The following is a 15,494-nucleotide window of genomic DNA, read 5'->3' on the forward strand; positions in this document are numbered from 1 at the left end:
TAACTAATTTTAACTTGAACATTTTCCTGGATTTCATTGGAAAGATGGCTAAGTTAATGTAGAATAACAGAATAGTATTTACAACGATAACGAAGATAAAAAATATATTCGTACGAATTTTCAAACACGTATTTCAAAAGAAAATATCCATCGTTTGAAATCGACTCGATTAAAAGCGTACGAATACTTTTGTGACTCCTTATACTCGCAATCAGTAAACATTGTATTAACACTTAAAGAAGCGGAAAGCATAATTAACGTTCCAAACATAGAACCGCTAAATAACTAATGTTTGCAACCAGAACGGTACGTCGCCGAAGACTATCTGCATGTTGTCAGAAACAGTTCCTTAACCCCGGAAAATTAATCGTTCGTGATTCCATTCACCGATAACGCGGACTACAAGCAGATCTACCCTCGTTGATTAATAGCTCAGTTTGATAATCAATAACGATTATCATCGCGAAGTTTACATGTCACGCATTGATTTCATGCACGTGTATTAATTAATCACCTTTGACAATGATGCGTAACACGCAGCTGGCCTGTTTCTTCGATACCGGGTGTCTCGCAAAAAACGTGATCTCGTGCATGCCAGGGGTTAGATTCGCTTCTAGCCTAGTCCCCCAGGAGGGTTTCGACCTAACATACCGGAACCAATCGAGATCCGTCGACGGCTGATCGAAAGTCACAAAGGCCTCGTCTCGTCCGGGCGGTAGTTCCGCGATCACATCTTTCGGACATTCTAAACGAGGTTTGCTGTATCCTGCAACACGAAGTAGTTGCAAATCAGAGTATCAAAGAAAAGGATAATTGCAATTTCACTTATAATTAAACCGTGATACGAATATGTAATACGAATGCACGTAATATGCAAAAATATGTAAAATATCCAGGGTATACTCATTATAATATTTAGTACGTAAAATTTTTGCCTACCAAGTACCTTATATTATTTATAATTGCAATCCAGCTTTAGTTGCCGAGATATACACAAAGGTATCTTTTAGTATTTAAATTGGATTTATATATGTAAATATTAAGTTTTGGTTAGATAATAAATAAAAAAAAAGACAATTTGCAAGAAATGTTATAGTCTAAACGATACTTGTAGTATCCTGCAAGCAAAATTAATTGAATATCAGAGCATCAAAAAAGAAAATAATTGTATAGAAAATGATAATAAAGATAATAATAAATAGAAAAAAATAACAAAATAATTGCACACCTCGTTCTTTTGAGTAATTTGAGAAAACAATTGAAATTATTAAATTAAAATTTGTTATAATCTTATTATGTTGACAAGATTTACTTAAAATATATTTAAAAATTCGTTTATATATTCATATTTCAAAGGACTAATCCCATTAAAATTATTATTAAGAACAGTTTCTTGTACTTGTGAGCATTAACTTGTACATCAGTACATCTTTCGCGTCTGTAGCTAACTTAATTAGAATCTGAGTTAGCACATACAATAGAAAGACTTGGACTGTGATAATCCCATGCAAACATTAAGTACGTATGAAGATCCAAATGTTTAATACTGCGTTGTTATTTAAATTGTTAATACTCATATATATTATTTATTAATTACTAATAAAGTCAGTTTCATATAGTGAAGTAAATTTAGCTAATGGAATTAGATTTCTAATTAATATTCATCATCAAAACGGTATTAATTCGAATTATAAATACTATTTAATCATTCATTAAGAAATATACACATATATATATTTAATCATAGTGGTGTTCAATAATATTAGTTAAAGAATACACAAAATTGTGTGAAATTTAACGAATTAGTTTCTGCATACTATCCTATACATGAAAAATTACATTATCTTTATGTATCTAAGAACAGAGTAAAAAGAAAAAATTGGATTAATATTTTTACTCACTGACGCATTCGCCGTGTTTTGGCCCATCCCATGAACCATCCGATCGACAAGTCAATTCATATTCCCCATGAAGCTGATACCCATGGGGACACTTCAAGAAACACTTGGTACCTGGTCGATTGGCTACTCTTCGTCTACCTCTCCATGGCTTTGGCGTTGCCAAACGTGAACACATTAAATATCCTCGGCCCTCCGGATTCAATGGTGGACAGGACACGTTATTTATATCTGGAAGAGACATTAAAATAAACCGATATAAAAAATATAAATTTCTATTATTTCATTGTACGAATTGAAATACTTTCTTCCAGTTTCTTCCAAGTTTTTATTATTTAAATATGTATATATATAAATCATGTTATGTTAGCACAACCCCTGTCGTGATTAACTCTTTGAAAACTGCATTTATGAATTTCTGAGAAATGGCCGGTGAATTGCATAATCCAATCCATATCTTAGGTATTCTAAGAAATTCATATCGACCTGCGGGAACTACAAATGCCGTATATTTCCTGCTACTTTCCCCGATGGGAACGCGAAAAAATCTGTTCTTCTCTAAAGTCTAACGTATTGAATATTCTCGAGCCTTGCAATAAATCTAATTGGTCCTTGAGAAAAGGCAGTGGATATCTATCTTTCACTATCTTCCTGTTCGGTTATCTATAATCGACGCAAATCTTAGTTGAACCATTTTTCTCTTTGTCCAACACGATCGAGCTTGCATAGTCAGGCTGGGACTGGCATATCATTCCGTCTTCCAACCACGTTTTGATTTGATTATCGACTTCCATCTTATCTCAAGAAGATAGCCTTCGCGGTCTTTCATAAACGGGGAAATCGTCTTGCAATATTAAGTTCATCTCAACTTCTACCTCGCACGTTTTCTGCGGCCTATAACTTTCAGTCAGGTTTTCTATAGTTTGCCTGTGTGAGATATTCGTAACGTGTGATAAATCTACCTCGTGTGCCTTTAATTCTATTTCAAATACCTCCGGAAGTCTATTATAATCTTTGCCCTCTATTTTATGAATAAAAATGTCTCCTTCCTTTATGTTTACTTCGACGGTATTCAGAAAGTCTGTGCCGATGATCAACGAATGTTGCATCAAGATATCCGAAACCACATGTACCATCACAACGTACGACTCATCATCTATTACAACATTCGTCGAAAATTCTCCGAGTGTACAATTACTCTCGGCAATCTTCGATCTTAACGTCTCTACAACGCTCCGTCTGTAACGACTGCGACGTACTGCACGCATCCTTAGTCAGATTGTTGCATTTCGATGCGATATGTCCATACTCCTGACATTTGAAACATCTAGCACCTTTGCTTTTCGTTGGACAGTTCGCACTTAGATGAGTTTCGTCTCCGCATAGAAATTTCGGCTCCTGCGCAGCTTCGCCGCGACTCATCCTCTTGGATATTTCTTCAACTCGCTTGCTTTTCGTCTTCGCGTTTTCCTTCATGGCCTTGTACAGGGCAAACTTCTCTTTTAATTCTCGAATATCCTTGGCACCATACAGTATTATTTTGTTGGTCTCCTCGACACAAATTCCATTGATGATATATTTTATCACGGCTGAACTCTCCATACTCGCTTGCTTAGCTATGTCGAACATTTTGTAGACATACTCCTGGTACGTCTCGGTTTCCTTCCTAATTCGACGCGACTGCTCCTTGTGCACTTTGTGCGCGTCTACTTTTTACGCAAATTCGGTACTCAACATTACCTTAATCATTTTCCAACTTTTAAAGCACTTTTTGTACTCGACGAACAATTTTGCCGAACGCGTAAAAGTCTCTTCGCGTATATTACTCGCTGCAGGTCAGTCCACCCACAAAGGTCACATATTTCCTCAAATTATAGCAATTAGCTTTGCACATTGACATTGTTATCGCCACTAAATGTGCTCATTGACTCTTCCACGTCCCTGAATGTTTAACGCGTGTTTCGAACACATCGCGCTCTTTGTCTTCTTCGTCCTCACCGTGCTCAATTTTCAAGGCAATGAAAGCTCTTAGACGATCTTGCAGTTCTTTCTTCTTACCTGTTGTTTTTGATATTCGTTTCTTGAGTTCATCTTTCAACTTCGCAACTTTCATTGTTCCGATTCGCGTCAGCTTATCTTTAACAACGCACCTTTCTTCGATATCGACGATGGTATTATCCGCGTTTAATCCTTCACTCATGGATAATGATTCAACTTAATTTCACAATTACTACACGAATAGTTCTGTTAAATAGTTCGTTTTCTGTTTTGTTCAATCCTGACCCGAGCCCCCAGAATTATAGTGACTTATTTATTTGATATATTTATTTACAATGATGAAACATTTACAGGAAACAAGTATGATTATTTAACTAAAAAGCTATTTCTTAATGTAGTAATGTAATACAACTAAAACTAAATTGGTACAATTAATCAACTTCTAAGTGATACTTCACAACTCACAACTCGCAACTAATAACTCACAACAATCGCTAATCAACAACTCGCAACTCACGACCTACTCCAACTGACTAATTTTCACCACCAAAACATCCTTTTATACCAGTTTTAGTGCTCCGACCACGTACACGTGTTGATGACGCAAAATGGTCAAGTACACCTTTTTTCACCTTGTGGCTGGGCCACATGGCCCATTGGGATTTCTCATCCTTTCCGGCACTTTCATCTTTCCCTGCACTGTTCATCGGGTTTTTCCTAAATGATTTTTCCACCATATTACGTATATGTCCACCACTGTAAGTTAGTATTGAGCCTGCCTTCATCACCCGAAAGTTAAGTATTAAATACCAATTCCATTAATGAACGAAACGCAGTAGACAATCTGTTAGCTGATTCACTTTCCATTCTCCGGAGAACGATTTTCAAAGCCGCGCATCGATCATCGATATGATACCGCGAATCCCTTAATCCGCTTACAATTAGCTGGATTTTCGCTGACGCGTAGTTGCCGGAAGGCAAGGGAGTTTCTGTCAGCGTTAATCGGTTGCCTTGGAGGCAAGAACGGAATCGAGGCGTCGATACGCGTCGAGCGCAATCTCAACCCTACGACAACGTCGACCAAGCATTATCGTCCACAGCAGATGTTCGCTCCTATTATTCTCCGCGTCTGCATAATATATGAATCGTGGATGTTAATGACGACACATATCGATACTGCATTTGCGAGAATCAGTTCCGTGACGGTTCTGCATGGCGCCACGGCGTATCGACGTTGTTCCAACGCTGGACGGCTTTCGATAGAATACTCCAGGATTTCGTTGTGTGTGTATGTGTATATATGTGGAGGCGAACACCGTGGAAATCGGGTCACTTGACGGGGAATCTTGCAGATTTGCAATACTGCATCCTCGATCGAATAAGCGGCTCGAGTATCGACTAACCCATTAATGGCCAACGCTGCGTTAACGCAGAATTTCAATTGCAATCTCTTCTCAGCGAACACATTATCAACAGGGTTGTTGTTGGGAACAATAACTGTAGTCGAATTGAATCTTTTTAATTAATCTGCATATTGCAGGATATATTGAAAAATTTATTTCAATTATAATTTTTTAAATTGAAGGATATACATTGCCCTATACATATTAAGATATTTACTCGTTACAATTATTACAAAACTCTAACGAGTTTTACCTTATCTAGTATTTTATATTATAAAACGTGTGATACGAGTAAATTAACAGATTTATAGTAAAGCATGTAAAAAATAAAATCATTAAAAGGCATTCAATCGAAGTTAACATCATGATGTGTTTAAATCGGAATACCAAATGGAATTTACAATTCTTCCAGTTTCAATAAACATCTGATACGGTGGCACGTTTCCTTTTCGCATCCAACAAATTCTTTTAGAACTCCGTAAGGTAGAGCAGAACAAACTCCTTGTTAAATTTTCAAGCGTCGTACATACTAGATTTCGCGACTCGAATAACCAAACACATTCTTTATCGATAATTTAATGAAATTCGGCAGTTATCGGTTCGTCGCGAAATGTATACCGTCATGGCATAACTGTGCAAACAATCGCAATCTGGGTCACTTGATTTCATATTCCCCGAGAAACTTGTAAAACGTTAGCGTGCACCCAAGGCGATGCAAATTTCACGCTGAAACTTCTTGTGTCTTTCTTATTGCCCGATAAGTTTATGCAAACGAGAAAGTAAACTGGCAGCAACAAAAATTTGACCAATACGCCGAACGAAATCGGAATAATATCTAGAAAGTTCTAGCATCAATTCCGTAAGGATACAGCGATACGGATCTATTTCGAAAAAGCTGCCAATGTCTCCGTTTTACATTTTCTACATTGTACATTTCTTCGCATAATATCATACAATAACATATATTCGATCATTACTTTATTCACACGTGATAGATTTATTTTATTCCATTATTATCGTAGTTCTATTATTCGAGTATGCAATGCATAATCGTGCACAATAATGCATAATAATTGTTCGACCCACATAATCCTGGGAAAGGGTTAACGAATGAGATCATTGTTCCTAGAGGATTTGGCCACAAAGTGGAGAACGTAAAGGAGCTTTCTGATAAGGGAACTGCGAGCAACAACACGGTACTTAGTCCGGAACCTTAGGTATTTACCCCAAGATCCCGCAATTGAATGCGAGTGATTTGGCTATTTCTTGCGACAAGAACTTTTTATGATCTCTAATATATTGTTGCAGATAGCGATAGAAATAGATTTCACAAAGAATTTAATTACGCTTAAAGAGAAATGGTAAAGATCAGTTCTTGCTGTTCGATAATATTGATTTAATTTTTTCAGTATAATGAATCCATTATATATCCACGTACAATAATTCAATATATACTATGAACTTATTTGTGCATCTAATATTAATTTTACTATTGTGTTGAAAGATGAAAACGAAAAGTAGTCGTTAAAAACCGTTTTTATATTCTATACTTAATTTTTAGCTTGACGGAGCTTTTCTCTGCTATTCACCACCTGCGACTTAACATACACTCGAAAAAGTTAAGGAAAACAGATATTTTAGAAGAATTCAATACAAAAGTCAAAGATATAAAAATACTGTCCTTACTTTTAAGTATAATTTATGACAGTTATGAGTGTTGTAAATATTTCGATTTTCTCGAATATTATAAAATTGTAGAATTTATTTAAAAGGAGAAATATCAGGCAACTTCTCAGAATTCCCTTTCATGATCGCGATATTTAAAGTACAGAATTCAATAATATAAATCGACTACAATAAAATTGCAAGTGGAATGAATTAACTAGAAAAATAGTGCTTATTTGGTTTAAATAAAAAAATGCTACTATCTCTTAATGAGTTCAACACAAAACTAAAATAAGAATCAAGAAACTCGCGTGGACAGAGCACTCGATAAAACGCCAAAACCTAAAGAATTTCCTAGAGGTACAACGTTCAATACCATCTAGATAGGTTCCTGGGAAAACTACCAGTAGCGATATGCGTGAAAGTGGATCAACAAAGAGTGACAAAAAAAAAATAGACAAAGTTCGCCATGCATAATACGAAGCTAGAGAAACGAAGGGTTCGAGGCATGAATCCGACTGCAAGAAACGTGGACGAATTTGTCGTTGTCCCGTGAATACGTCTGTCTAGCAAAGAGAACTTATTACTCAGTCGTAAGTATTAATCGCAAAAACGTTGCTTGTCGCAGAAACGTTCGCGCGCGTGTCCACGATAGCATTATTACGACGCAGCCAAGAAATTTCCCCCGTGTCACTGGAACATATTGCGTTTCCCAGACGCGCGAATGATGTATGATCCTAGAGGATGGGACAAGGAGTCGAATGAAAAGGAGAAGATCCGAAACTTCTCTCCAAAGAAAAGGGAACGTTTCAAGGGACGAGCCGTGTACAAGCTGCTACAAAATTGTTGGTCGATGGAGTAGAACATGGTAAGCAATGATAGAAGGGACGTTTCTTGATTAATAGATGCATCATCTTTTGGTAAAAGATACTTGGACATGAAAATTTTGCGCTCCGAATGTCGAAATATACATTAGCGATGTGAAAAATCTGTACATATGTTACGCGTCGTGGTTATAAATAATATTTACATATATATCATATAAATTTTAATGGTAATTGATAATACACAATAACATTTCAATTTATAATTGCAACGCTCTTCTTAATATAATAAAAGCTTTGTTCATAATGTTTTGGAGATACGATATCCTTCGTTTCATATATTATCCTTTATTTTATGTATTAAAGATTAAACATCCACGGTCCATGTGTTATATTTAAAAAAATATTGTTATACCTACTTCCTGTGCGTACGCAAAATTAATTTTCGTGTACAGAGACGATTAATGGTAAACGTTTTTACAAAATGCTTAATCAAGCGACAGTTATGAAACGCTCAATATAAGACAAGAAACTTACCCACGCAGGATTTGCCATCCGATGACAGAGCTTTCTCGTCACCGTCGCAAGCGCAGAAGAAGCTTCCGTCTGTGTTCTCGCAAACTTCCATGCATCCACCATTGTCGACCGTACATTCATTGATATCTACACAAACAAATGCAGAATTATTTTACATTTTATGCATGAGAAACGACACAACACAAGCCACGATACAAGGGCGAAACTAAACGCTCGGAGAGTACGCGAATGGAATACCATTTCTTTTTCCATCTGCTCACGATCACGATTTAAAATTTTCAAAACCGACTGTGGCGTGCTCAGTTTACAGATGCGCTGCAATAAACGCACATAGAAGGCCTGAGTTTATACGATGGATCATATTATACACGGTGACGTGTTATTGACTGAAAGCCATTTGTTTCAACTAGATAGTAATTAATCGTTAGTTTACTAATGTGTGCATTGCCTGAGAATATTTTAATCAGGGTGGTGAGATACCACTGTTTATGCTTATCGTAAGTGTTTAGTAAAATCGAAAAGTACATTTTTAATTCACTAAAAACTATTAATTTTTTCTATTTATATGGTATTTTGAAGTTTATATTTATTATTTAGTAAAAATATTATAGAGAAGCCTATAAGTCGATACTAACTAATTAAATCAAAATTGCAAATAAAATGATAAAAAGGATAATGGAATAATAGAAGATAATGTACCTTGACAAGTATCGATATAACAAATGAATTTAGAACTAATCATTGGTTACGATAGCAAATTCTATCAAAAACTTCCTACTCTTTACGACCGGTCTGATATCTTAACTTGAGAAATCTAATTCCATAAACGCGTAACGGAAGAACAGTCACTGTATAGTTTGTAAAATTGAAAGAGAAATTTTTGACGATATGGAATAGCACATTGGCCTCCGTTATTCTAGCAGTAACAAGCGTTTCCTCCCTATCGTGGTACCGACTGGTATCGATCGACATTCCGCAAAGTTCAAGTTTCACCACGCGAGTGTACTCGCGCCTGATAACGTGTCTGACCTTTCATCGTCTGGGTAGTCGAGGGAAAACGACGGAAGGCCCCTTTCATTCGCATACAACCACTCCTCGTGAACGTGTCTGCATTCTTTCGCTAGTCAACCACCGGCCGGCCGGTCAATTGTCCACCCGGTGGCGTTAAATTGACCGAAATAGACGTACAAGGGTCGGCCAGATTGCGATTGCCTCGAGCGTTTTCAATGACCGCCAAGAGTGCTCGACTTCCGTCCCTTTCACGACCTACGGTCGCGATATGCTATACTACAAGAACTATCCGCGTGATAATGACGCGCCGACAAAATGAACAAGCAATGAAACGTCCCTTCTCGTCCACCTTATCCGGATCCTGGGATAACTCTGTGGCGAATCGATACAATACCCCGTGATTTTGTCCCATAGGATTTCTATTGTTGGCTGTGCGCATTCTTGCTGCGAGCTGATATCTCTTGAATGTGAAAAGAATATATGAGAGGATTTAGTTTAATATTAGAAATATGAATTTGGTGCAAAAAACGAGGAGTTAGATTCGTTAGATCGGTGCATGTGAGATATTATCTTTTGAAACTAACTATATTGCTGTCTCTCTCACAATATTATAATCAATAAATGACGTAGTATAAAATGAAGTACATAAATCATTTTAAAAAGTGATAATTCCGTTGCTTTTAAAGGTTGTCAGTTATCTATTCGCAGACAGTTTTGGTAATAACTAAACTGTAATTAAAAAATGGATACATTTGTTTTAAAAGGATGCAAGATTTATTAACTTTCCAAGATTCAAATTTTGTCAGCACCTTGTTCGGTGTATCTGTCATCTTTGAAGCCATGTAAATTTTAACTGACTCGTTTCTTTCACAGAGATAAGCATGTACGTGTACATATCAAGGCGCAAAAATAGCGAGCTATAATTAATCTTCGTCGTAAGAAAATTCAATGCAGTTTTCTAGTCAAGACTGAAACAATTTGTAACGCTTCACGTTATGCGTTATTCATTGTGAAACTTGGAGGCAAATCTGAGAACTCCCGGTTGAGCTAGACAGCTTTTTATACTACTTCATGAGACCCGTGTGCGCATATGGTAGACATCGATCCAACACAGCCATATAGCAGTTGACTGAAGAAAATGTATTGGAGAACGGAAATCGCTATTACATAACTCCATTGCTCGATATTGTCTAACGATAAGAATATCTCATACAGTTTCTGCATATTTCATTTCATATTTCATTTTTGCACTTTGTCTCATAACTATAGAACTACTTTAAAACGTTCAAATTTTATATACTACATTTCTATATATTTTCGTATGTTACTTTTATATAACGATAAAACCGAAATATATCACGTTTAAAATCGTATTAAACACTTCCATCTTTTTTAATGATATTCCTAAAAGTATGAATTTGCATAAATATTTACAGTCCATTCACGACTATAGAATCAGCGTAACAATATACGTTTTTATACAAAACCTAATGTCAGGGTGTAATAAAATAAAATTGTAACAGTATCTTTTGTAAGTTTAACTTGCCTCATCGCCAATATCATTGAAACCTTATATACTCTGATTCAGATCTTTTGAATGCAACATCTCGAACAAAAATGAGCGAATAAATCATTTGAAATTACACACCTACATGCATTGTTCATTTATATTACACTCACAAAAGGCACAGAAAATTATATAGTAAGCAGCATTAAGCTTGTAACTCTCTGATTTGGCACACGTGCTTTCGACATTGATGGCGAACGACCATTAGTCACTAGAGACTATCATCCACCAACTAATCTAAAAGTCAAAATGCAGAGTGTCATGTACACAATGACACCTGTGTATATATGAAATACAGAAATTTTATACGGTTTTAAATTTCATCGGAATTGTGCACAGATCATTTTGTTTCTGTAATAGTTTCTGTCTTCTAATTAAAATCTACTTTTCTCTGTTAGCTTTGTTCTCAACTCATTGTTCTCATTGTTTCATAGTTGGTAGTTACTAGTATTGTTGGTAGTTAGCAGTATATTAATTAACAGCATGTTGTATTAGCTGTCAATAATAGGAATATGTTACGTTACCACACAATAAGTTATCGCAAGCTTATTGAAACAATTAGCAACAATACTGGTAACACATGATACATGCGTAACAAACACATTTACGTACATAAATTATGTTTGAATTAGCTAGTTATTCTTACGAAATTAGATTTTAATAAGAAGAAATGTGGTTCAATAAAATCAGTATTTTGCAATTAAAGGTATGAAAATAATAATGTATAATATAATGATATATAGTATTGTTTACATAATATAATCAATTCATTGTTTATATTTTTATATTCCATTACAATTTATAATTATAAATTACAGATATCCAAATACATTTATTTCAATTTTAACTAGAAGAACAATTTTTCTTTTTCAGAGAACTAGATTATTCATAGAGAAAAACACGCACCGCGCTCCTGTTTGTTTTTCGTTCGCAGTAATTTTTTTTCTGTGATTTATGTTTCAGTTTATCAAATATTCCGCGACATATTTGCAGGTATAATGCTTCATTTAATTTCAGAGTACTAATTACGTTATGTTGTGACTCGCTGTTTGGACAAATATAAAATTCCGTTCGTTGTTGCATGGTGAATGCACAACTCATCGTATTTATAGATGATAAATATATTCGACTAGTTACCGAATCGTGAGCATATTCTGATACGTTCAATCAATTGGACTGTACAATTCATTTACATAATTCAGCAACTGGAAAATTTAAAACATAAATTTCAACAAACCGTGCGTCACATACAATAACGGTCTTATGGTAAAACAAAAAAAAAATAAAATAAGATAAAATGAAAAAAAAAAACTAAGCTCGATAATTAATCAACATAATCGAATATATATAATCGTACGACTACATGTGTATTTCCGAATTGATCACGAACTTTTTTTCAATATCATCTCGATAGTCGAATCTCGTGACAGTGTAAATGAAATTTAAAAACGTTTCCTATAACATGCATAATATGATTATAATAAAATTATTATAATCTACAAGTGTTCGAACACTTTGTGAGCCTGTGTATGTCTTATATAATATTGTTTTCTTAGTTCAATTTGTAGAATACATATAACAAGATTCGATTGCTAAATCATGGGACACCTTGTATATCTCGTTTTCATAAATATTTACATATAAATTTTCTACTTTACTTGACACGCAATTCTGACTGAAAGCAAAGAAAATGAGATGAATTTCCAACAAAAACATTTCTTAGTGGTCGTCCTCATTAATTCCATACCAATCACTTTCTAAACAAAATTACCGTTTGACGTGCTTCTAAACGCGAAAAGAGAAATTTAAATAACCATATAAATAACGATAGACACGAGCAGTCAAAATGTTTGTACGCGTCCCCTATCTTCTTTGCTACGATTCAAAATTGAGGAAAAGCGCTGTACATATACGTGCACGGAAGAGAAACAAACTCTCGCGAAAAGTGCACAAAGTTAACCGGTAATGAGACACTTATAAAAACGAACGCTGTGTTCCACAAAAGTGAAAAGGGTACTTTGGCCACGAGAGTAAATTTTTATGGAATGTTACTCTTCTAACAATTTTCTGAACTTATAACGACGTCGGTGAAACTTGGCCAGGGAAACGTCACGTCCAGATGAACTACAACGAAAACTAGAAAAAAAGAAGACAGAACAATGAAAATACGATAACGATGGAAATCCTGAGAGGGTAGTTAACGAATTTTCCGATGTTCAGGCTATTTCGCTGAAGCGTAATGAAAATACCGAGACAATAAAGAGAAATTACAATTTTCCTCACATCTAGTGCAACGGGGCTATCGTAAAAACTTAGTAGAATCGCAGAGAGTTCGCGGAGGATCTTGTTAGAAGTTCGTCCGGGCCGAGGAAAATATGAATAATACTCGGGTAAACTTTCACGTACGGCTTAGTTTTTGTACGACCATTACGGAAGAATTGGCACAATAACTGAAGAAACAGTGCAAGAAACTGAGTTGACCAAAGAACTTGGGGAAAAAATCTACATATACTTTTTCCTGAGAAAATAGTGAATGATATAAGAATGATAATAAGAATAATGATATGCTTAACAAAATATTCAAATTCAATTTTCTCAAAAATGAAGCGTCATATGAAAAATATCTTATTCTATATTTTCTCCTTACTTTTTCACAAGGAATTAAATCGTTTGTACGTGTAATTCGGTCGCGCCTTGTATAACTCCATTGTCAATTATAAAATAAAAATAAATCAGAACAGTGCCTTAACCGGGAAGAAAATACGATGGAAAATTCCCTGATTCGCAAAATTATTAGGAGAAAAGGAGAGATCCCACAATGGTAGAAACGCGGTTCAAATATCGCTAGTAAAAAAGCGGACGTAATGTGAAACGGATTCAGTAGCGATAGAAAAGAAAAAACACGTGAAATCTTTGCACTCAGATGAAGGCAAGGGAATGAAAGCGTTAGCTTTCCTAAAGTACATCGCTTCTCTTTATCCTTGTCTCATGGAAAAACGAACGGACACTCGACACAGGTGCCAAAAAATGAACCATCCCTTCGCCATAAGAAAACTCCTGTTAAAAGACTCGAACGAAACTAATTCAGAATTTCTTGTGACCGCATTGAAAGACTTTTACGATGTCCTCCGCGTATTCCGCCAGAAACTCTACGGAACTAAAGAAAAAGAGACCTCCTTACGCTTCTGCGCGCGCTATTGTTTTCCATTTTTATTCATTCGCGAAACAGTTCTCCAAGTTAATCTTCGTTGGTAAAAGTTCCTAAATAGAGCAGTTTGCGTAAACCAAAATTGCAGTTAAAAGTCGAACGATTCCTTAGTCTTCCGTTGTTTTTAGGTCTGCTCGCCGTTGCTTTTCAATAGTCATAACTTTGTGTGTACAAAAATTTCATATTTTTATGATAGAAATTTACGAAATTATCTAGTTATCTTTTCATTATACATATTGATTTCTTATCACTGTATCAATCTAATACCAAAGAAGAAATTAAACTGGAAAAATGGTGATAGCGAATGATGGTTAAAGAGTAAAAGCGTTAATGATAACGTTCATATCGATTTCTATTTATTTTTTTTCTTGGGAATATACATATATATGTACGTATAACGAGACTACGGATCTCGTATTTTCAATGGAATGAAACATGTAGGTTTTAAATTTTTGATGTATACTAGCGTCTTGTTCAGCTTTTAGTTATGAATGTAAAATTTTATAATTTATGGGAAATTCGAAGGTGCAAAAATGCACAGAATGCATGTAATATGCAAAAATATATAAGATCTCCACAACATAGTACTCGTTATAATATTTAGTACGTAAAACAATTTTCTATGTTCCATTTTTTTAATTACTTCCATAAAAATATGAATTTGCATAAATATCCGTAGTCTACTTATATGATATGCATACTATACTTTATATTCCAATGTAGTAGTGGTATCATATAGAAAAGGAATGTAGGTCACGTTTCAGAAATTAAATCTTTTCCTCTGTGATCCTTCACTACGAAGGCTTTACTGATCGTCAATCAGTTCAAATCCTATCTACAGATCCCTTCAGCGTGTTTTTAGCTTTGGAATCCTTCTTAGACAGAAAATAAGATTTCTCTGATCGCTTTTCAAAAGATCAGTTTGGTATTAGAATGATTTATTAGTTTGCAATTGCGATATCTTTGTGTAAGGACTGTTCAAAAATGTTTGTTTAAACAATATTTTCGAAATGTTTTCTTCAATTACACATACCAAATTTTTATTTCATATTCATACGTATCACGGAAAGTTGATGTTACTGCACTCAGACATAATGAAACGTAGAAACAAGAATACATTTAATTCGAAGATAATTAAAGGTTTATTGTGAACTAATTAATCAATTTAACAATAATGAACGTTCATTATGTTTGAAAATATTTCAATTACGATAATAAAAGGAATTAAATTCGTTTCATTGAAATTCATTTCGATAAAAAATTCCAAGTATTCTTTAGTAATTTGATGTTCCCAGAATGAAATAGGTCGTAATTCGTTCAATTATTTCTCAATAATTGAATTTATTCGTTAACAAGAAAGTCGACTTTTCCTCTCAATATCAG

The 15,494-nt window shown here is 34.9% G+C and overlaps 1 protein-coding gene across 4 annotated transcripts in view; it reads right to left on the bottom strand.

Annotated features, from left to right (window-relative positions):
• LOC100647880 overlaps positions 1-15,494 on the bottom strand; it is a 74,658-nt gene that overhangs the window by 16,280 nt on the left and 42,884 nt on the right. For all 4 annotated transcript variants that reach the window (XM_012318497.3, XM_048406914.1, XM_048406915.1 and 1 more), the window contains 3 exons: positions 8,326-8,451; positions 1,902-2,129; positions 515-766 (listed from right to left, as the gene is read on the bottom strand). In XM_012318497.3, coding sequence (XP_012173887.1) covers positions 515-766; positions 1,902-2,129; positions 8,326-8,451 — 606 coding nt within the window. The remainder of the gene's footprint in view (positions 1-514; positions 767-1,901; positions 2,130-8,325; positions 8,452-15,494) is intronic.

Source organism: Bombus terrestris, chromosome 6 (assembly GCF_910591885.1).
Source record: "Bombus terrestris chromosome 6, iyBomTerr1.2, whole genome shotgun sequence".
NCBI classification, from domain to species: domain Eukaryota; kingdom Metazoa; phylum Arthropoda; class Insecta; order Hymenoptera; family Apidae; genus Bombus; species Bombus terrestris.